The sequence below is a fragment of the Lycorma delicatula genome, chromosome 1, assembly GCF_047948215.1.
Source record: "Lycorma delicatula isolate Av1 chromosome 1, ASM4794821v1, whole genome shotgun sequence".
In the NCBI taxonomy this organism is placed as follows: Eukaryota; Metazoa; Arthropoda; class Insecta; order Hemiptera; family Fulgoridae; genus Lycorma; species Lycorma delicatula.
Genome location: NC_134455.1, coordinates 373,610,224 through 373,628,667, shown reverse-complemented (window position 1 = coordinate 373,628,667; position 18,444 = coordinate 373,610,224). Strand labels below are relative to the sequence as shown.

At 34.0% G+C, this 18,444-nt stretch overlaps 1 protein-coding gene across 1 annotated transcript in view; it reads left to right on the top strand.

Moving 5' to 3' along the window:
• The window catches only part of Lerp (lysosomal enzyme receptor protein), a 313,317-nt gene extending 313,048 nt beyond the window's left edge, over nt 1–269 (top strand). The window contains exon 24 of the mRNA XM_075355029.1: nt 132–269. Within this exon, the coding sequence (XP_075211144.1) occupies nt 132–145 (14 nt within the window). The 3' untranslated portion in view covers nt 146–269. The remainder of the gene's footprint in view (nt 1–131) is intronic.
• Nucleotides 270–18,444: the final 18,175 nt, after the last annotated feature.

Here is an 18,444-nt window from a genome sequence, read left to right as displayed (position 1 = left end):
CCACCATTCTTTTATGATTTGCTAAGCTCAACTGAAAGTTTTTTTGTGTTCATTTAATCCATCTTCAAAACCCCACCATTCTTGTTTATTTAAGTTGAAATAATTGATATATTTATGTTTTTGTGTTGCAGAAGACCAACTCTAGATACTGTTATTTTCAGCTGAATTTTGTTATGAATCTTAATACAGTAATCTCCTTCATTGAATATGTCTCATATTTATTAATTATTATTATTAGTTAAAAAATAATAATTCACATAATTATATGATGTGTATGATGTGTTTACAGTCTGGTATTTAGTTTACTTTTTGAATTGTGAATATTAATATTATACCATAAATTAAGATAAGAAAATATATTTTGTATAGTTTTATTAATTTAGCATAAATATTATTGGTATTTGTGTACTTAGTTTTGTTAATTTTTTTGTAAATATTCTACAATTTGTAAAATATTTTTATGTTATGTTCCTATTAATGTTACCAAAGAAAATTTTGTTCACTTGATATTGGAAACAAGTTACAAAAAATTCATTTTTTCATTTACTGTTTATTTGGTTAATTTTTATTTTATTTTTAATTCAACACTGCTGCTTAGTATTACTTTGATATTATAAGACTAAATTACTTTTGTAATCTCTGTTATAATTCCCCCTTTTCAACATGGGATCATCATTTGAGGTTATTTAATTTTTTTGTTGTTTATTATGAAATAGTTTCCATGAGGGGCCATTATTCATTTCTCAGAAAGTATTAGTGTTTATTACTTAGTATAGTTGATGATAAATTAAGGTTAATGAGTTACTCATTCGATTTAAAAACATGTGAAATAAATGATTTTAAATTGTCATTATAAAGCTTGAGTTACAAAATGATAATTGAGTTTTAGGTTTTTTAAAAGGTTATGCAATTTTTTGAGTACTGAAATGCAGGATAATTGTCATGTATTGATAGTACTACTATTAAATTTTGGAATTAAAAAAAAATATTTTAAAGGAATCATTAAGTTTCATGAAACAATTACATTTTGTGATAACCTTAGTTTTAAACTAAGAAAACACAGATTTTTGTATTTTAATGGATTGTAGCAAATTTTATTAAAAATTGATTACTTTAATTCGTGAATTTTAATGAACAAAGAGATCATAATAGAATTTCAGTACAATAAATTGATTGTAGCTTTTTAATAAAACATTTAATTCAGTGTTAGTAATAAGTTCCTTCAAATATATTCTATTTGAGATATTGAATGAAAAAGTATAATACATTTTAAGTAAAATTATATATATATTTTTTTATACATAAATAGAGATTAATAAATTTTTTATAATTTGTTTTAGCCTTTTTTATTAAAATTTTTTTTTAATCATTTCCAGGTAATAAGTTACCAGTTATCAGTACACAATATTATAATACACACACAATGTACACATAGTACACAATGTATTTAAACTTTTTTTATTTTTGTAATGCAGTTCACTTCTGGAATACATTAAGGAATTTATAGATCTGGAGTCTTTGCCTTTTATCTGAAACTTTGAATTTTGGTCAGGCTTGGTGTTTTACACACTACAAAATTCATCTCTACATAAAAGGAAAGGTTTTGATTAGCCATCAGACTACATTTTCAGGTACAAATAAATATTTTCACTGTCTGTACTGTTCTACATAAATATTCTTGTTCAGAAACACACCATGCAACCGAATTTGCATGATTTCATACATATATTCTGTATAAATTCTATAATCCCATCCTATGCTTTTATAAGTACAATTTCCTGATTTTACCTGAACAAGTTGTGTAATGCATATTTTCTGCTGTTCAGATATTATAACAATTATTTTTTGCTTTTGCTTATAATTATTTTTTTTTTTGTATTTATATTAACTGACTGTAAAACTGAGGTTGAATTATCACAAATGATAATTCAGTTGCATTTTTCAGTAACTATCTTCTTTTAATGCATTTTCATGGTTGGTCTTAAAAACTGCCGATAACAGATATATTATGTTTTGCAATAATATTCCTAGTCTGTTTCTAATTACATTTTACAGAATCTGGGTATCCTTGCAACCTTTTTCCTGTGTGCATACAATAATTTCACTTTAGTTAATATACAGCTGCATATAATGTTACAGTGATAACTGCCAATGCTGTAAGCACATAAGAGCATTTTTTCTTCATATGCACATGCTCAGAGTTTTCTAGATAATCTTTTTTTAGAAAACAGCTTAGTCTAAATTAAAAAAATTAAATTTAACATCCATAAAATTCAAAAAAATTTTTTTAGAAAGCAGTATGGGGAAAAAACATGTTTCATCTACTTCAGTACAATATATATCATTCAATACAGCACACATTTTTATGATCTGATCACCCATATCTGAATAACAGTGAGATTACAATTCTCATAATGTCAATTTATACTGTTTTCTTCATTTTTAGATTCTTTGGCACTTACTTCCTTGACATTCTCATCCTTTACCCTCTAAATCTGATATTACAGTATTACTTTTGCACAGTTAAAATATTGGTTATCAGAAGATATTTTATACTTTAAAATCAGTTGCAGAGAATGTAAAGCAATACTAAATTGAAAGAGAATTATGTAAAGTGGTAAAGCCACCTATAATAATCCATAATTCACAATACGTTTAGTCATTAATAGTTAGATTATGTTTTCCTTTTTATTGAAATTATTTTAGAAGTCTATGAATGACAGATATGTAAGTATATTGTGATGTCTTAATGCTGGCAATAAAAGTTGCTGATTGTTATATGATCATGGCTAAATAAGAAGCTTTATTAGTTACCTGATTTCGCTATCCTACCTTGTACATGTTGGTGTAACTTGCACTAGTCTCAATCAAAATCTATTTAGTCACTGGGTAACCTAAATTGGAATAGTAGATGTAATCTGTAATAACTTGACTAAAATCCAATAACTAAAAGCCTGAACAATCAAAAGAAATAACAGCAACTACTGAAGTTCTGGACTAGTAATTACAGTAAGTTTAAATAAATTATTAAAACAATGTCAGACAGAATAATTTAACCTATTCCATTGCTATTTTCTTTCAGTAGTAATGTTTTTTCATCTTAGTTTTTCCTTATGGAAACTACAAAAACAAATTTTTAATTTTAAATTATGTGATCTGACATATCATTACGAGGATGATGTTTTTGCTGTTTTTGATACATTTCATAATTTTAAAAATTTAGTTTAAAATTAAACCAAATTAACAAAAACATTAAATTTATCTATGAAACTGAATGTAAATAGATCTTACCATTTTTTTTTTTTTTTTATAAAGATAATGGAATTGCTTTTGATATATTCAGAAAAAGTATGTGCACTAATGGAAATATAATCAATGATTCTTTTATTAATGTGCGTCATAATATAGCAAGTTTTAATGTGATGGTTTACAGGTCAGATCAAGTGGTATGGTTTATGACAGCATTCAAAAAGATTCAACAAAATTTTATTTCACAAAAAACAGAGAAGCAAAATCAGAGAAAGCATGAAGTTTAATGTTGCCTTCCATAAAGCAACAAACTAAAGAACCACAAATTTTTAACATTACCATGATAGCTATGTCAGACCAGCTGGTTGCCACTGGGGTCGGTACTGCCCAGTGGTAAGCATTAAAGAAATCTATGGGGGTGCTGTTGGCCCTTGGCAAATTTAGGAGATGTTGAGGACCAACCGCTGCCCCCTGGGCAATATTTGCAATAACATGGAGAAAAGTTTAATTAGTACTAAAAATCATCGAATGCATATTTCAACAAGTAGTTCTAAATATCTTAAGTATGATCAGTCCATATTAAAGTACGTATTTGGTACATTACAGCTTTGTTCCTAATACCTTTTTGACTAGTACATGAATGGGTTGCAGCATGCGCAGCGCACACACAGCACTACAGTGTGTGTGTGTGTGTGCTCATGAATGTGATTTGGCCCGATCATGAAAGCTTATATTTATAAGTATCATGACAAAATTAACATACATGCAGAGTATCAAACTACACATGTTTTGAGAGGTTCATTAAACATTACCATAAATACATGAGGCTTTTTATCCATATGAGATTGTTTTGAAGTTCCTTTAGAGCAAGTGTGAACCTAACATTTCTGTGGTGTCTACATATCACATTCAAAAGATAAACTTTTGGACATACTTATCAATATATATATATATAAATGTTTATTTGTCCTGTATGCGATCCTATACCATTCATCTGGTTCTAATGAAACTTTGGTGAGTTGTGCACATGCCTGCCAAGGTTTCTGAATTAGTTTGGACCTGCTAGGTAGTGATTTTGAAAAATTGTATTTATGGTCAGATTTGGTTCGTATTCTGAATATATATTATTAGTTACATGAAAAGAAAAATTTTTGCAAAAAAATATCCGCTAGGTGGTGCTGGTGTCGAGATATTTATGAAACAAACAAATATAAAAACAGATTTTCTTCTTCTGTATATATAAAAGGTAATGTTCATATATGTGTCCACTATAGACTAAAAAACTATTGGACTGATTAATGAGCAGGTTTTTATTATACTGAAATCTAGCAATAGTGAAGCATTGCCGGTTCTGCTAGTTAAAAATATATTTTTGTTGTAATAATTATTTGCCATAGAGGTAAGTATGTACACATTTACTATTATTATTTGTTTATTAATAGCTTTACCGACCAATGTTAGAGAGAGAGGTGCTGTGAAATTTCAAGTAACTTTAAGTTTTTAATTTAATTTTTATATTATGTTCTCTCTAACTGTGGTCAATTCTGTTCTGATTACAGCTAATTTTTGTGGTCATTAGCCCCTTTCCACATAACAAAAAAAAAAATTGGTAATTGTGAGCCTGACTGTCCTCAAACTTAATCTTTTTCATATTGAAGTATGTTGAAGATTATGTTTTTTGTAAAAAAAAAAAAAAAAAAAAAAAAAAAAAAAAAAAAAAAAAAAAAAAAAAAAAAAAAAATATAATTAATAAAAAAATACAAGTTTCAAAAGTCGGAAGAGTGAAATTACCTTATAGAATTCTTCCTCAGAATATTTAATGACAGTAGCGTTGTTATTAGTTGTTTTGGGCAACTCCATCATATAGTCAGGATACATTGAAGCAAGACTGGACCATAAATGATGAACTCAGGTCTTGTAGTCCTTGTATTTTCTTTTAAAAAGAACTCTGTGAGATGCCCATGCAAATGGTGCTTACAATTTCCATACCGAGGAATGTTTTTTTTAATTAATTATTTTACATTAGCTTTCTTTCTTTTTCCTGTTTTAGCCTTCAGGAATTATCATTCAGGTATTACTTCAGAGGATGATATGTGTGAGTGTAAATGAAGTGTAGTCTTGTACAGTCTCAGTTCGACCATTCTTGAGATGTGTGGTTAATTGAAACCCAGCCACCAAAGAACACCAGTATTCATGATCTAGTATTCAAATCCATATAAAAGTAACCTTTACTAGAACTTGAACGCTGGAACTCTCAACTTCCAAATCAGCTGATTTGGGAAGACACATTCACCACTAGACCAACCTGGTGGTTACTGAGGAACATTTGAACACACTTATCATCACGTATGCTCAATTGTCTGTGTATGAGCTCCCATGTTCAGATGTATGAAATTATATTTGTGGTTCACTGCTAAATTTTGGTAGCCCTAGTGTTGCAAACAATTATATGTCTTACAGCAATCGCTAACAATTATTTTTCCGGGAAGAATATACTTTTGTATGAAAGGTAATAAGGTGGCATGTCCACGTGTTGCAAAAGGAACCAACATTACTGTTTTTGTTTCTCGCTCATTGCAACCAAAAACCCTACTACCATTAATGGTTCTTCTTCTATTGTATTCTCTGTTTCGTAATTTAGCTTTGTTGCATTTGTTAGATCCTCTTATCGGTACCGTATTTGAAGAAAATAATTGAAAAAACTTCTGGATCACCGTTCAGGTATTGCTTCAGAGGATGAGATGAATGGCAATTTTTGTACCGTGTGAAAAAAGCCATGCTTGACCGGGAGACAATCCGGACCTCCGGATGAAAAGTCGAGACGCTACCACTCGCGCCACAGCAACCTAACCTTACCTTTCCGACGTCTACTATGTATTTTTCTGTTTTGTACTAGTTCGATTGTCCATCATATTCCAATATAAGAGATATTTAAGTTGAAGACGATCAGGCCCACAATTACCAAAAATTTCTTTCCCTCTTTGATAAAATCACTATGAGCAAGGTACCCGCTGCTGGCCAGAACTGTAGGAAACCGTAAACGCAGACCGTTGGAGACTGGATTACAAGGTCACGTTACTGTAACTACTTACTGATTACTAATTACTGGTCACGTTACCTTGTAACGTGACCTGGCGACTGGGAATCTCGCGGTCACCAATTTCACTAGACGAGACTAAACTGGAGTACGACGTTGTTCCCGGCCCATTTGGTTCGTGCCGAGCGGGACTTGGAAGTCCTACGGTCACTGAAGGTCAGAAAAGCCGCTGGTCCCGACGGTATACCGGACGAGGTCCTCAAGCTGGTGGTGCGCTGCAGGCCCCGTCAGCTTTTAGACATGTACAACAACGCATGTCTTGAGGCTAGAACCTTAAGCACCAGAAGGAAGACCGCACGTCTTATGCTGATCCTCAAGTGCAAAGGAGACGCGGAGTCGCTCATTGTGTGTGCGTGAAACAATTGAGAAGTATTCGAGAAGCTATTAAGGAAGAGACTGGTTGCAGCGATGAATCAGGCAGGTGGCCTGTCGTCCAATCACTAAGATGTCGGCAAAGTGGAATCAGTAAGAGTTTCTTGGACTGCACGTAGGTGCAGTCCAAGAGGTTGTTGTACCTGAGACTCTACAAGGCTCCACTTCATTTATTTTCATACATATCATCCTCTGAAGTGAAGTAATATCTTACGGTGGTTCCGGATTCTGAACAGAAGAAGAAAGTTAAGAGGTTGTTTAGGCAGTGCGGTGAGCAGAGGACCGCAATCATTTTTCGGTCGTGTGGTTCTTCTCGTTACGTCGGACGTCGGACGTGAAAAACGCGTTCAACTCTACACGGTGAAGTTATATGTTTCACGTCCTGAAGCATTCATTCCACGTGCCTCGATACCTCCTCAGAGTGGTGGACGCATATTTAAGGAACTGCGGTCACATCTATGAAGACTGTGGCAGGCTAGCGTAGAACCACAATCACGTCGGGGGCGGTGCAGGGGTGGAGTCTTGGCCCCGAGCTTTGGAACGACGGCATCCTGAGGCTGGAGATGTCCGAAGAGTCAGCCTTACTTGGGTACGCTGATGACGTTGCGCTCAGACAGCGAAGTAAAGCGCGTCCAACTGAGACTCAACCGAGCGATGCGTAGGGTCAGCACCTGGTTGGACGACCAAGTGTCTTTAGCTCTCAGCTAGAGATCTTGGTTCTAATGAAAAAGTGTATTGACACCCTTATCCCATTGCGGGTCGGAGATGAGGCTGTTGATACCAAGCCGGCGGCGAAGTACAAGCTGCGACATAACCGCTCTCAGGGGGCTTATGGCAAATTTCGGTGGACCGAAGACCAGCAGACGACTACGACTGCTGACTTCCACGGTGCATTCCGTCCTGTTATACGGGAGAGGTGAAGTACTACGTGACCCGTCAAAAAATGGGTCACGTAGTACTTCCCCGCTTATCTATAGGGAAAGCTTTGTTGGATAGTCCTGAGCCAGATGAAAGCTAGGTGACGGCCCTCTCAGGCTAGGATAGGATAACTCGACCTGAAGTAATGTATCATATGGTTCCGGGTCGAGTCCTAATAGAAAGAGGGTTGGTTTTAGCCGGTAGATTAATGATAGCGGTTTGACAAAACCACCAGTGGAAGCCCGGCACTCCGTGCGTAAATGAATTTCCCAAAATTATTGGTTTATTACCGACCGTCATATCAATTATCGTAATCAATTATAATTTTATTGTAATCATACAAATTTAAAAATTTCGAGATTTTTACATATATGCACGAATTAGGCTTATAGTAACACGAATCAGCTGTTTTAGCTTGATGTCCGTCTATCTGTATGCCAATTTGTGAAAATTCGTTCGAGAGGATTGTTACGAAATTTCATATTTAAGCTTCCGAAGTGAGTATTTTCATTGTATCAACTTTTGGTAGAGATATGGCAACCGGATGTAGCAGTTTAATGTAAGTTATTTTAACAATTTTCGCGCAGATAAATTATTTGAAAAAATCATTTATCAAAGTTTGTAAACAAGTTATAAGTAACAACTTCTATTTCTAACATTTTCCGATACAGCTTTTTATTTTTATAATTCGTTATATTTTTGCAACTTTTTTATTATTTTGAGTATCGCTTCCACAGTTAGGCGGTAATGTAATTTAAAACTATCTTAAAATTTAAATTTACATAACTTAATTAAATTAATATAAATTTAAATAATTTTTTGCAAAAAATCTTTCTGTTCAAAATATTCATAAAATAATCTATATAAATTAAAGTTTAAATTGTAATAATAAATTTATTTAACTCTTGAAGTTACAATGACGCGATATCGCGCATAATGTTTTGAGCTTTACTCTACAAATGCACGATATCGTGCAAAGCATAAAACGATAGTAGAGCAAAAAAAAGGGTTGTAAAATTATTTTTTTAATATCCATGTAGAAAAATAGGTAATTGTTTAGCCAAATGGTATTTATGAAAATTTGGTTGTGAATAGTAATTCATTATTACAGTCATTACTGCATCTGTACTTATTTTGCAATTTTAAGATCATTGATACAAATGTCGCTATTTTTATAAAACGATAATGGATCTATATCGAATTGTATTCAAACGTGTTTTTGTTGCAACTTTTTTCGATTTTTTAGAATTTGTTAAATATGTTTTAAAATTCTAGTACCTTATATTTTTACAAGCAATTATTCAAATAAGATTTACACAATGAGTAAAAACAGAATTTTTAGTTTTTGATTAAAACAGGATAACAAATGCCACTTCCTACTATAATATTTTTTATTGGTAGATAATAGTGTTGGAATATATTTTAATTTTTATTTTGTACTTTGGAAATTTTCAATTTATGACGTCATAGGAAGGAAAAAATTGTGTAGGCAGGCCACGTTTGGAATATGTAAAACAAATTGTTAGGGATGTAGGATGTAGACGGTATACTGAAATGAAACGACTAGCACTAGATAGGGAATCTTGGAGAGCTGCATCAAACCAGTCAAATGACTGAAGACAAAAAAATACAAAAAAAAAAATCGCGTCAAAAAATACAAAAGATTTTAGGGTTTTTTTAAAAAAAAAATTATAAAAAAGTAATTTGTTACCTCTTAGAAGCTTCAAGAGTTAATATGGTGACAGTTGATCCTGTGATAGCCACAGCAGATTTTATTATGATTTTTATTTCAGATTGATTCATGTCGCATTCAAAGAAAAAATTTACACGATATAATGCCGAATATTTGAATATGATTTTATTCAGGCACCCTCAAACAAGACATTACCCAATGTGCCTGATTTACCACAGCGTTTTCTCAAATGAAACCTTGCGAGTAGAAGAAGATTTGACTAAAATACATCCTGACAGAAAAGATAAAAATTTATCTTACTTTCAAATACTGAAAACAAGATTCGAGACGTCCAACTTAAGCTGATATTTTTCAGCGGCATCGAAACAAGACGATGATGGTTACGTGCCTTTTACAACATTTCCTTGCTTATTGCTAAATCGGGAAAACGCACACTATTGGAAAAAAATTTATTCCGCCAGCTGTGAGTAAGGTTCTGCCTACTGTAGTGCATAAGTCACCGTCTGATATTATTAACAAAATCCCATTAAACAATAATACAGTACAGAAACAAATCGACAAAATGTCCGAGGATGCGGAGAGTTCTTTAATTTTTTGAAGATTATCGAGTTTTCTTTATCGCTTCATAAAGTATGAGAAAATTTGTCGAGAACTATTATTCGCAAAAAATTAGAAACTGATACTAAAGGAAAATTTATATTTAACGTATGAAAAACTATTTTAAATAAAAAGGTATTGTATCCGTTACTATCGTGTCCGTTGCTACCGATGAGGCTTCGGCAATGGCTATACGATACATCGGGATGGTTTCATACTTGAAAAAGGTGGTACCAAATGTAGTCGCCGTGCATTGTGTAACTCACATACAACGTTCGGTTGCAAAAAACCTTAGTGATCACCTTTATTGCTTACTACAGTATTTAATTACAACAGTTAACAAGATCAGAAACAATGCTATAAGCAGTATATTTCGCAATAAGAGAGATCAACTGGTAGTGGAACAAGACCTAGCAGAAGTGTTGATAGGGGACATCGAAGATATCCAGGGCAGGGTGTACACGGTGGTAGTGGACACTAGAGCTCCGGAGAGAGTAGTTGCAGACGACTTAAACAGAGCTGTAAAGAAAATCCAGGAGATTAATGCCGAGGTTAGATATGGGAACAAGGTAGGCGTACTTCTTAAGAAAATGCTACTGTAGCATGGTAGGAGTAGTGGTAATAGGGTTGTGTATCTGAAGAAGCGATAGAAGAAAGTAAACGGCCGCATCAGTCGACGTAGCCCACCAGTACACTTGTGATTAAGGTGGAGGGGGCTACGTGTGCGGACCTCCTCAAAGAAGTCAAAAATGGTGTGACCAAGGAAGGGATTGGGGACATGCTGTCCATCAGGAGAGGTGGTGAGGAATCCTTGCATATAAAAGTGAAGGCCAACAAAAAAGAAGCTGTAGAGGTTCAGAAGAAGATGTCGAGTAAACTAGAAGGTGTGAATATCACAAATGCATCCAGCAAAAACTTACCTTTCAAGATCATGTCCGGGAGGCAGCCGACAAGGCAGGTAGAACATGGTCGGCTGTGTCAAGGCTCACGAGCAATGTTGGCAGGCTGAGCTCATCATAGAGGAGGATGCTGGCGGCGGTGGCTCGATCGGTTGCCATGTATGCCGTGTCTGTGTGAGAGAGGGCGTTGTGCACGAAAGTGGCCGTTCGGAAGCTTGCTGGGCTGCAGCGCCGACCGGCAATCGGCATTGCTACGGTTTACCGAACGATCTCTTCAGAGGTAGTTCTGGTGATTGCCTCGCTTTCCCTATGGAGCTCTTGGTCGAAGAACGGGTGCGAAGAAGAGAAGGGATGACGAGCATGGCCAGGAAGGAGACGACAGCGCTGGCAGGAGAGATACACTAGATCAGAAGTGGGTCTCTGAATGAAGAAGTTAATACCAGATATCAGGCCTTGGCTCAGACGTGAGCACGGGAACTCGCGTTTGAGCTAACCCAATATTTATCGGGGCATGGTAGCTTTGATAGCTATCTATGCGGAAGGAGGAAACGGTAGTCTGAAAGTTGCCAGTATTGTGGAGAGCGAGATACCGTAGAACATACTGTCTTCCAGTGCCCAAGGTGGGAGGAAGACAGGATGATTATGCGGATGCGGTTTAGAGAGGCTACCGCAGGTAATATAGTGGAGGTAATGCTTCATGATGAGCGGAACTGGTCAATAGTCAGTAAAGTAATAGGGAACATAATCTGAAAGAAGAGGAAGATGGGTGAGGGGTGTTAGCGTTAGAGCAGTGAGGACAGCCCCGTTCAGGAAGGCTGGGATGCTCTGACTACTAGTAGTGGGATAAACGATTCTTTCGATTCGATTCCCAGAAAGGATTCGTAAAAAAGAATCGTTCGTCCGATTCAATGATTTTTTTCCTTCCCAACCACTACCAGAGCTGTAAACTCTAATGCGCATGCTCTCTTTCTCTTCTTCACCCATGTTTAGCGGTTCATCGCTCTTCATACTCCTGTTCGACTCAATTGATGTATACCTACCAAATGTCTTTGATTCTTCTCTTTTCAACTTTATTCGACTCTTAAGTAAACATCTGATTCTTTTTCGGTTGAATACGATTCCTTTACGAAAACAAACCTATATCAACAAACGTCATCGCTAAACAGAGAAGGGAAAATTTTAAATGTTACGCACATATTCTATATGACATCATTATTCTTTTTTCTTTTAATTTCATTCGGGCGGGAAGCTATGTTGCACAATATTAATTACTGTCGATCTTTTGCGCATACTGTCATGCTCAAGATATATTTTACAATTATTCTTAGTAGACCTTCTGATTTTGTTTCAGAAATGCATTATAATTTAAATCCTACTACGTCTATTGCAACTGAACCTAATGAATCGCAGCAATTAGCTCTTAAATTAACAAACCTTGTTGAATCGCCTAATCCTTCTTCTGTGGATTCAATAACATCTTTTTCCTCAAACAAAACACAATAGTTGTCCCTTACTTCCTTTGTTACAAAACCCCTCAAAGTTTGTCCCTCAAAGTAAAAGTCGAGCGATAGATATTCAGTTAATTAGGTTAATAACTAAAGAGTATCAACCTATTTCACTCGTTGAGGTGAAGAATTCAATCACTTGTTAAACCCTGGGTATTCGCTTCCTTGTCGGAAAACAATTACAACTAGTTTAATTCCACAATTATATGATAGAATTTCTTGTGAGATTCGTAAGTCATATAATATAGAAGCATGCGCAATAACCACTGACAGTTGGACATCAGTTTCAAATAATAATTATATGGCTATAACTATCCATTTCATTGACCATGATTGTAATTTAAAAACCCAATTACTTACTTGTATGGAAATCTGTAGTCAACATACCGCTGAAAACATTCCCATTGAATTGCAAAGTAAATTCAATGAATAAGCTATTATTGACAAAATAGGAGCGGTTGTTAGTGACAATGCAGCAAATTTAAAAGCTGCTATTCGCAATTATCAGCTACGCCATATTCCTTGCTTAGCGCATACAATTAATTTAATTGTCCAAGCAGCAGTGTCTGAAGTAAAACAATTGTGGTAAAATCGAAGGCAATTGTCAAATTTTTTAAACCAAGTTCCATGCTGCCTCCAAACTGCAAAACATGCAGCGACAAATTAATTTAAAAAAATTAAAATTAAACCAGGAAGTGCCTACCCGATGGAACTCACTCCTGCACATGATTAATAGATTATTAGAAACAAAAGAACCACTAATTTCGATTATCGCTTTGGTGAATCCTATTCTTAATAATATTACATTTGATGAGTGGACAGTTATAGCTGAAATGTGCAAATTATTGTAAATGTTGGAAGAGATAACTATTGAAATAAGTTCTCAAAAAATGGTCACTATTTCAAAACTCTCTTTATTGGCGGGAGCGATGACAAGACATGTACTTAAGATTAAATCTTCTACTCAAAATTCTGAAATCATTAAAGTAAGTATGTAACAAGATGTTAGACCAACTGCAACATAGATATAAGGTTGTTGAAAAAAAAAAAATATTTTGCTTGAAGGCATGCTATTAGATACTCGCTTTAAAGATGAGGCATCTTACCAAAATGCTTACACAAAACTTTCACAGAAAGTTCGAAGTATTCAGATCGAACAAGGTGATAGGTTTGAAATATTTCAAAATTCGTAGCAACAGAATCATTGTAATAAGGATTAAATCAAAACCTAAGCCGACAACGATTGTTAACAATCGTTGTTACATGCCTACAAGTGCCCATGATGATGATGATGAGGTAGAGTCTGTATACGAAGAAATTGACGAAGCAATTAAACTCATAAAAGGGGATGAAAATTTAATATTTGTTGGAGATTGGAATGCAAGCATTGGAAAAAGTCAGGAAGTGAATATGGGCTGGGCAAAAGGAATGAAATAAGGGACCGACTTATAGAATTTTACACAAAGTATAATTTAGTAATTGCCTTCACCCAATTTAAAAATCATAATAGAAGAATATACACATGAAGAAAGCCAGGTGATACTGCAAGGTATCAGATAGATTATATCATGGTTAAGTAAAGATTTAGAAATCAACTCGTCAACTGCAAAGCTTACCTTGGAGCAGACATTGATAGCGATCACAATTTACTGATAATGAAATGTAGAGTGAGGTTGAAAATTCTGAAGATAAGGTGTCAGATGAATTGGTGGAAGTTAGAAAAGCTTGAGGAAGAGTAGGTAAAGACGATTTTTGAGGAGAACATCGCAAGAGGTCTGAGTAAAAAAGATAAAGCAGAAAATGTAGAAGAAGAATGGGAGAATGTTAAAAAGTAAATTCTTAAATCAGCGGAAGTGAACCTAGGCGGAACAAACAGAACTGGTAGAAAATCTTGGATTTCAGACGATATATTCCAGCTAATGGATGAACGTAAAAAATATACAAATGTTAGTGATGAAGAAAATAAAAGGAACTATGACAATTAAGAAATACTATAAACAGGAAGTGCAAACTAGCAAAAGAAGAGTGGATTAAAGAAAAGTGTTCAGAAGTGGAAAGAGAGATAAACATTGGTAAAATAGATGGAGGATACAGGAAAGTTAAGGAAAATTTTGTGGTACATGAATTAAAATCTAATAATGTGATAAACAGAGATGGTACACCGATTTATAATATGAAAGGGAAGGTCAATAGGTGGGTGAAATACATTGAAGATTTATACGAAGGAAATTAATTTGAAAATGGTGTCATAGAGGAAGTCGAGGAGGATGAAAGGGTAGAAACAATACTGAGATCTGAATTTAAGAGAGCATTAAAAGATTTGAATGGCAGAAAGGCTCTAGGAATAGACGAAATACCTGCAGAATTGCTGCGCAGTGCAGGTGAGGAAGCGATTGATAGATTATACAAACTGGTGTGTAATATTTATGAAAAAGGGGAAGTTCCGTCAGACTTCAAAAAAACTGTTATAGTCATGATACCAAAGAAAGCAGGGGCAGATAAATGTGAAGAATACAGAACAATTAGTTTAACTAGTCATGCATCAAAAATCTTAACTAGAATTCTATACAGAAGAATTGAGAGGAGAGAGGAATAAGTGTTAGGAGAAGACCAATTTAGTTTCAGGAAAAGTATGGGGACAAGGGAAGCAATTTTAAGGCTCAGATTAATAAAAGAAGGAAAATTAAAGAAGCCTAAACCTGCATACTTGGCATTTATAGACCTAGAAAAGGCATTCGACAACGTAGACTGGAATAAAATGTTCATTTTTAAAAAAAGCTACGGTTCAAATATAGAGATAAAAGAATTGCTAACATTTACAGAAACCAAACAGCAACAGTAATACTTAAAGAACATAAGAATGAAGCCGTAATAAAAAAGGGAGTCCGACAGGGATGTTCTGTATCTCTGTTACTTTTTAATCTTTAAATAAAACTAACAGTTAATGATGTTAAAGAACAATTTAGATTCGGAGTAACAATACAATAGGAAAATATAAAGATGCTATGATTTGCTAATGATATAGTAATTCTAGCTGAGATTAAAAAAGATTTAGATGAAACAATGAACGGCATCGATGCAGTCTCATGCAAGCACTGTCGCATGAAATTAAACAAGAAAAAACTAAAGTAATAAAATGTAGTAGAAATAACAAAGATGGACCACTGCATCTAAAAATAGGAAGAGAAAAGATTATGGAAGTAGAAGAATTTTGTTATTTGTGAAGTAGAATTACTATAGATGGACGAAGCAGGAGCGGTATAAAATGCCAAACAGCACAGGAGAAACAAACCAGCAGTCAGAAATATAATTTGTTTACATAAAAAATTAATTTAAACGTTAGGAAAAGATTTTTGAAAGTATATGTTTGGAGCATAGCTTTATGTGGAAGTGAAACTTGGACGACCGGAGTATCTGAGAAGAAAAGATTAGAAGCTTTTGAAATGTGATCTTTTAGAAGCTATAGGAAATTGTTAAAAATCAGATGGGTGGATAAAGTGAGAAATGAAGAGGTGTTGCGGTTAATTGATGAAAAAAGAACGGTTTGGAAAATATAGTTAAAAGAAGAGACAGACTTATAGGCCACATATTAAGGCATCCTGGAATAGTCGCTTCAATATTGGAGAGACAGGAAGAAGGGAAAAATTGTGCAGGCAGGCAATGTTTGGAATATGTAAAACAAATTGTTATGGATATTCATCGTTTCTGTATACTGAAATGATAAAACTGGCACTATGTAGCAAATCTTGGAGAGCTGCATGAAACCAGTCAAGTGACTGAAGACAAAAAAAAACAAGTAGAATCCGAAAAAGTATAGCCATCCTACCAGTTTGGAAACGTTATGTATATATATAAATTAATATATTTAATTTAGTAAAATCAATTTTCTCTTTATTGTTGCCCATATCTCCCTCTTTACTAATTATATTAAAATTAAAGGTAAAATTCTGCTATCCACCGCAGTACAGAATCCAATAATGGTTCTTACCATATCTCATTACTTCTTACTTGTAATCAAAAGCGGTTTCGAGGATTACCTTCATCGTTAGTTGATCATAAAATGAAAAAACTTCAAATTGCACATTAAAAAATACGTCAAGAAATTAAATTAAAATAATCGCGTATATGGTATAATTTATGTAGTCAACGATTAAAATAAAATAAAAATTAACATTCTTAATATTATTAATTTTTTTAAATCTCTTAAATATGCTTGTGGCAAATATTTTATGTAATTTACTTCAAATTTACAAAAGTGCTGCTATCTACAGCAGTTTTGATAAGCAAATCATTATCAAACCCGGTCTGCAGATTAATCAAGCTGAACTTTTTTCTATATTTGTATATATAATATTTTTTTTAAATGTCTTATTTATTATTATGATTCATGGTTCATTTTATTTTAAAATGTGTAACTGATTATAATGATTTTGCCTACTGACTTAATGGCTAACAGAAGTGTTAGTTCTCTGTTTGCAATTCTGTTTACTACACTTATTTCAATGTTGCGTTTCATTTGTGCAGTGTACTTTATGCGAGTCATTTGAGACATTTATTTATTTTTTTAAGCGGTTTGTAGTTCAGCTCAAGCTGTTTACCACATCCTGACCCTCACACAGGAAGACCCCCCCACACCTTATGATGATCCTGTTCCCACACATCCCTTTGTTCATAGTCCTAATGGGTTTTACAGACGTCATCTTTTAGACCCTGTAAACCTGATAACACTTCACAGTCATCAGTTTGGCTTCTGTAAGGATGCAACAATGCAAATGCCGCAGCAGACATTTCCATCATTGTGTACTGAGAAGATCTGATGGCCTGGATTGATTAGTGGTTACGAAAGAGAAAAAAAAAAAATAAATAAAGCAATCAACACTATTTAAAGTTTGTTAAATTTATAATTCTAACAGAATCGTAAAAGGAGTTTATGCATCAACTATTCTGAAGAAAAATAATACAGTAAATGATATTTATGCTACAAGAACAGAAGGTTAAATGGAGAATAATAGTCTGCACTGAATAAACATTATATTCACAAATAAGAAATGCAGGAATTCAAACACATAATTAACGTATAGCATGACAACATCGCACGATCAGTCTTACCAAGCACAACATTTTACTTGCAAATAATCTAATTTTAGTTTTTATATAATATATAAAAACTAAAATTAGATTACTCTGGATTGATGGCAATCCAGAAACAGCCGCCAACAGTAAATAAGAATTAAATAAAGTTTTTTGATAATTTAAATCTTGTAAAGAGCTTAACCTGATGTTTTATTAATAAATAAAAAATTTACTCAGCACAACCGAAATTAACACAACCACCGCACGAAGAGAACTACTGACATCGTCATTCCCACACTCTGAACAGAATTGTAAAAATAAATAATCTGTGTTATGTTGATAATGTAATTTCGTTGGTATGTTGTTTATAACACTGTTCACTGATCTGTTGACAAATTCTAGCCCAGTATTGCAAAATCAAAAAAACTGTTGGCTTCTGAACAACGTTGTATTTGCGACCTTGACCAAAAACTGAACACATTATATATACACAACTTACTATCGCCTTTACATAGTTTCTACTAACTACGATCCACCCACCATAACTTACAACCCTCAATCAAATTAACCGATTTGCAGAAATGTGATCCCCATGCCTTCCTCTAACACTGAAGGTTACAAACAAAAACTCTTCCCTTATCTAACTTCAATTAGAATATGCACTTAGATCATTACTTGATCGAGTCTTTAGTCACCAAAAGTACTGTTCTCACACCAACTACGTTTTGTTATAAAACAAGATGTTGATCGCACTAACAATTTTGTCCTGCAATTCAATTTACTCAAAAATCAAGAAACAGATTCACAAATCTAATAAGCTTCTAATGAAAACTTACCCTATTTTAATCTGCTCTGGTCTGCTTTCAGAAGCAGGGTAAATTCCTACACCCTTCCACATTGCAGCTCCATCACACATTTCTCCAAAGAACCATTCTCATCCTAACAGTGAATATCTAAGCTAACCGGGACTTTATGCCAAAACACCTACCTTGAAGTAAACACCCAGGCGGGCCCCTACCTACCCAGGTTGCTATTCTATAA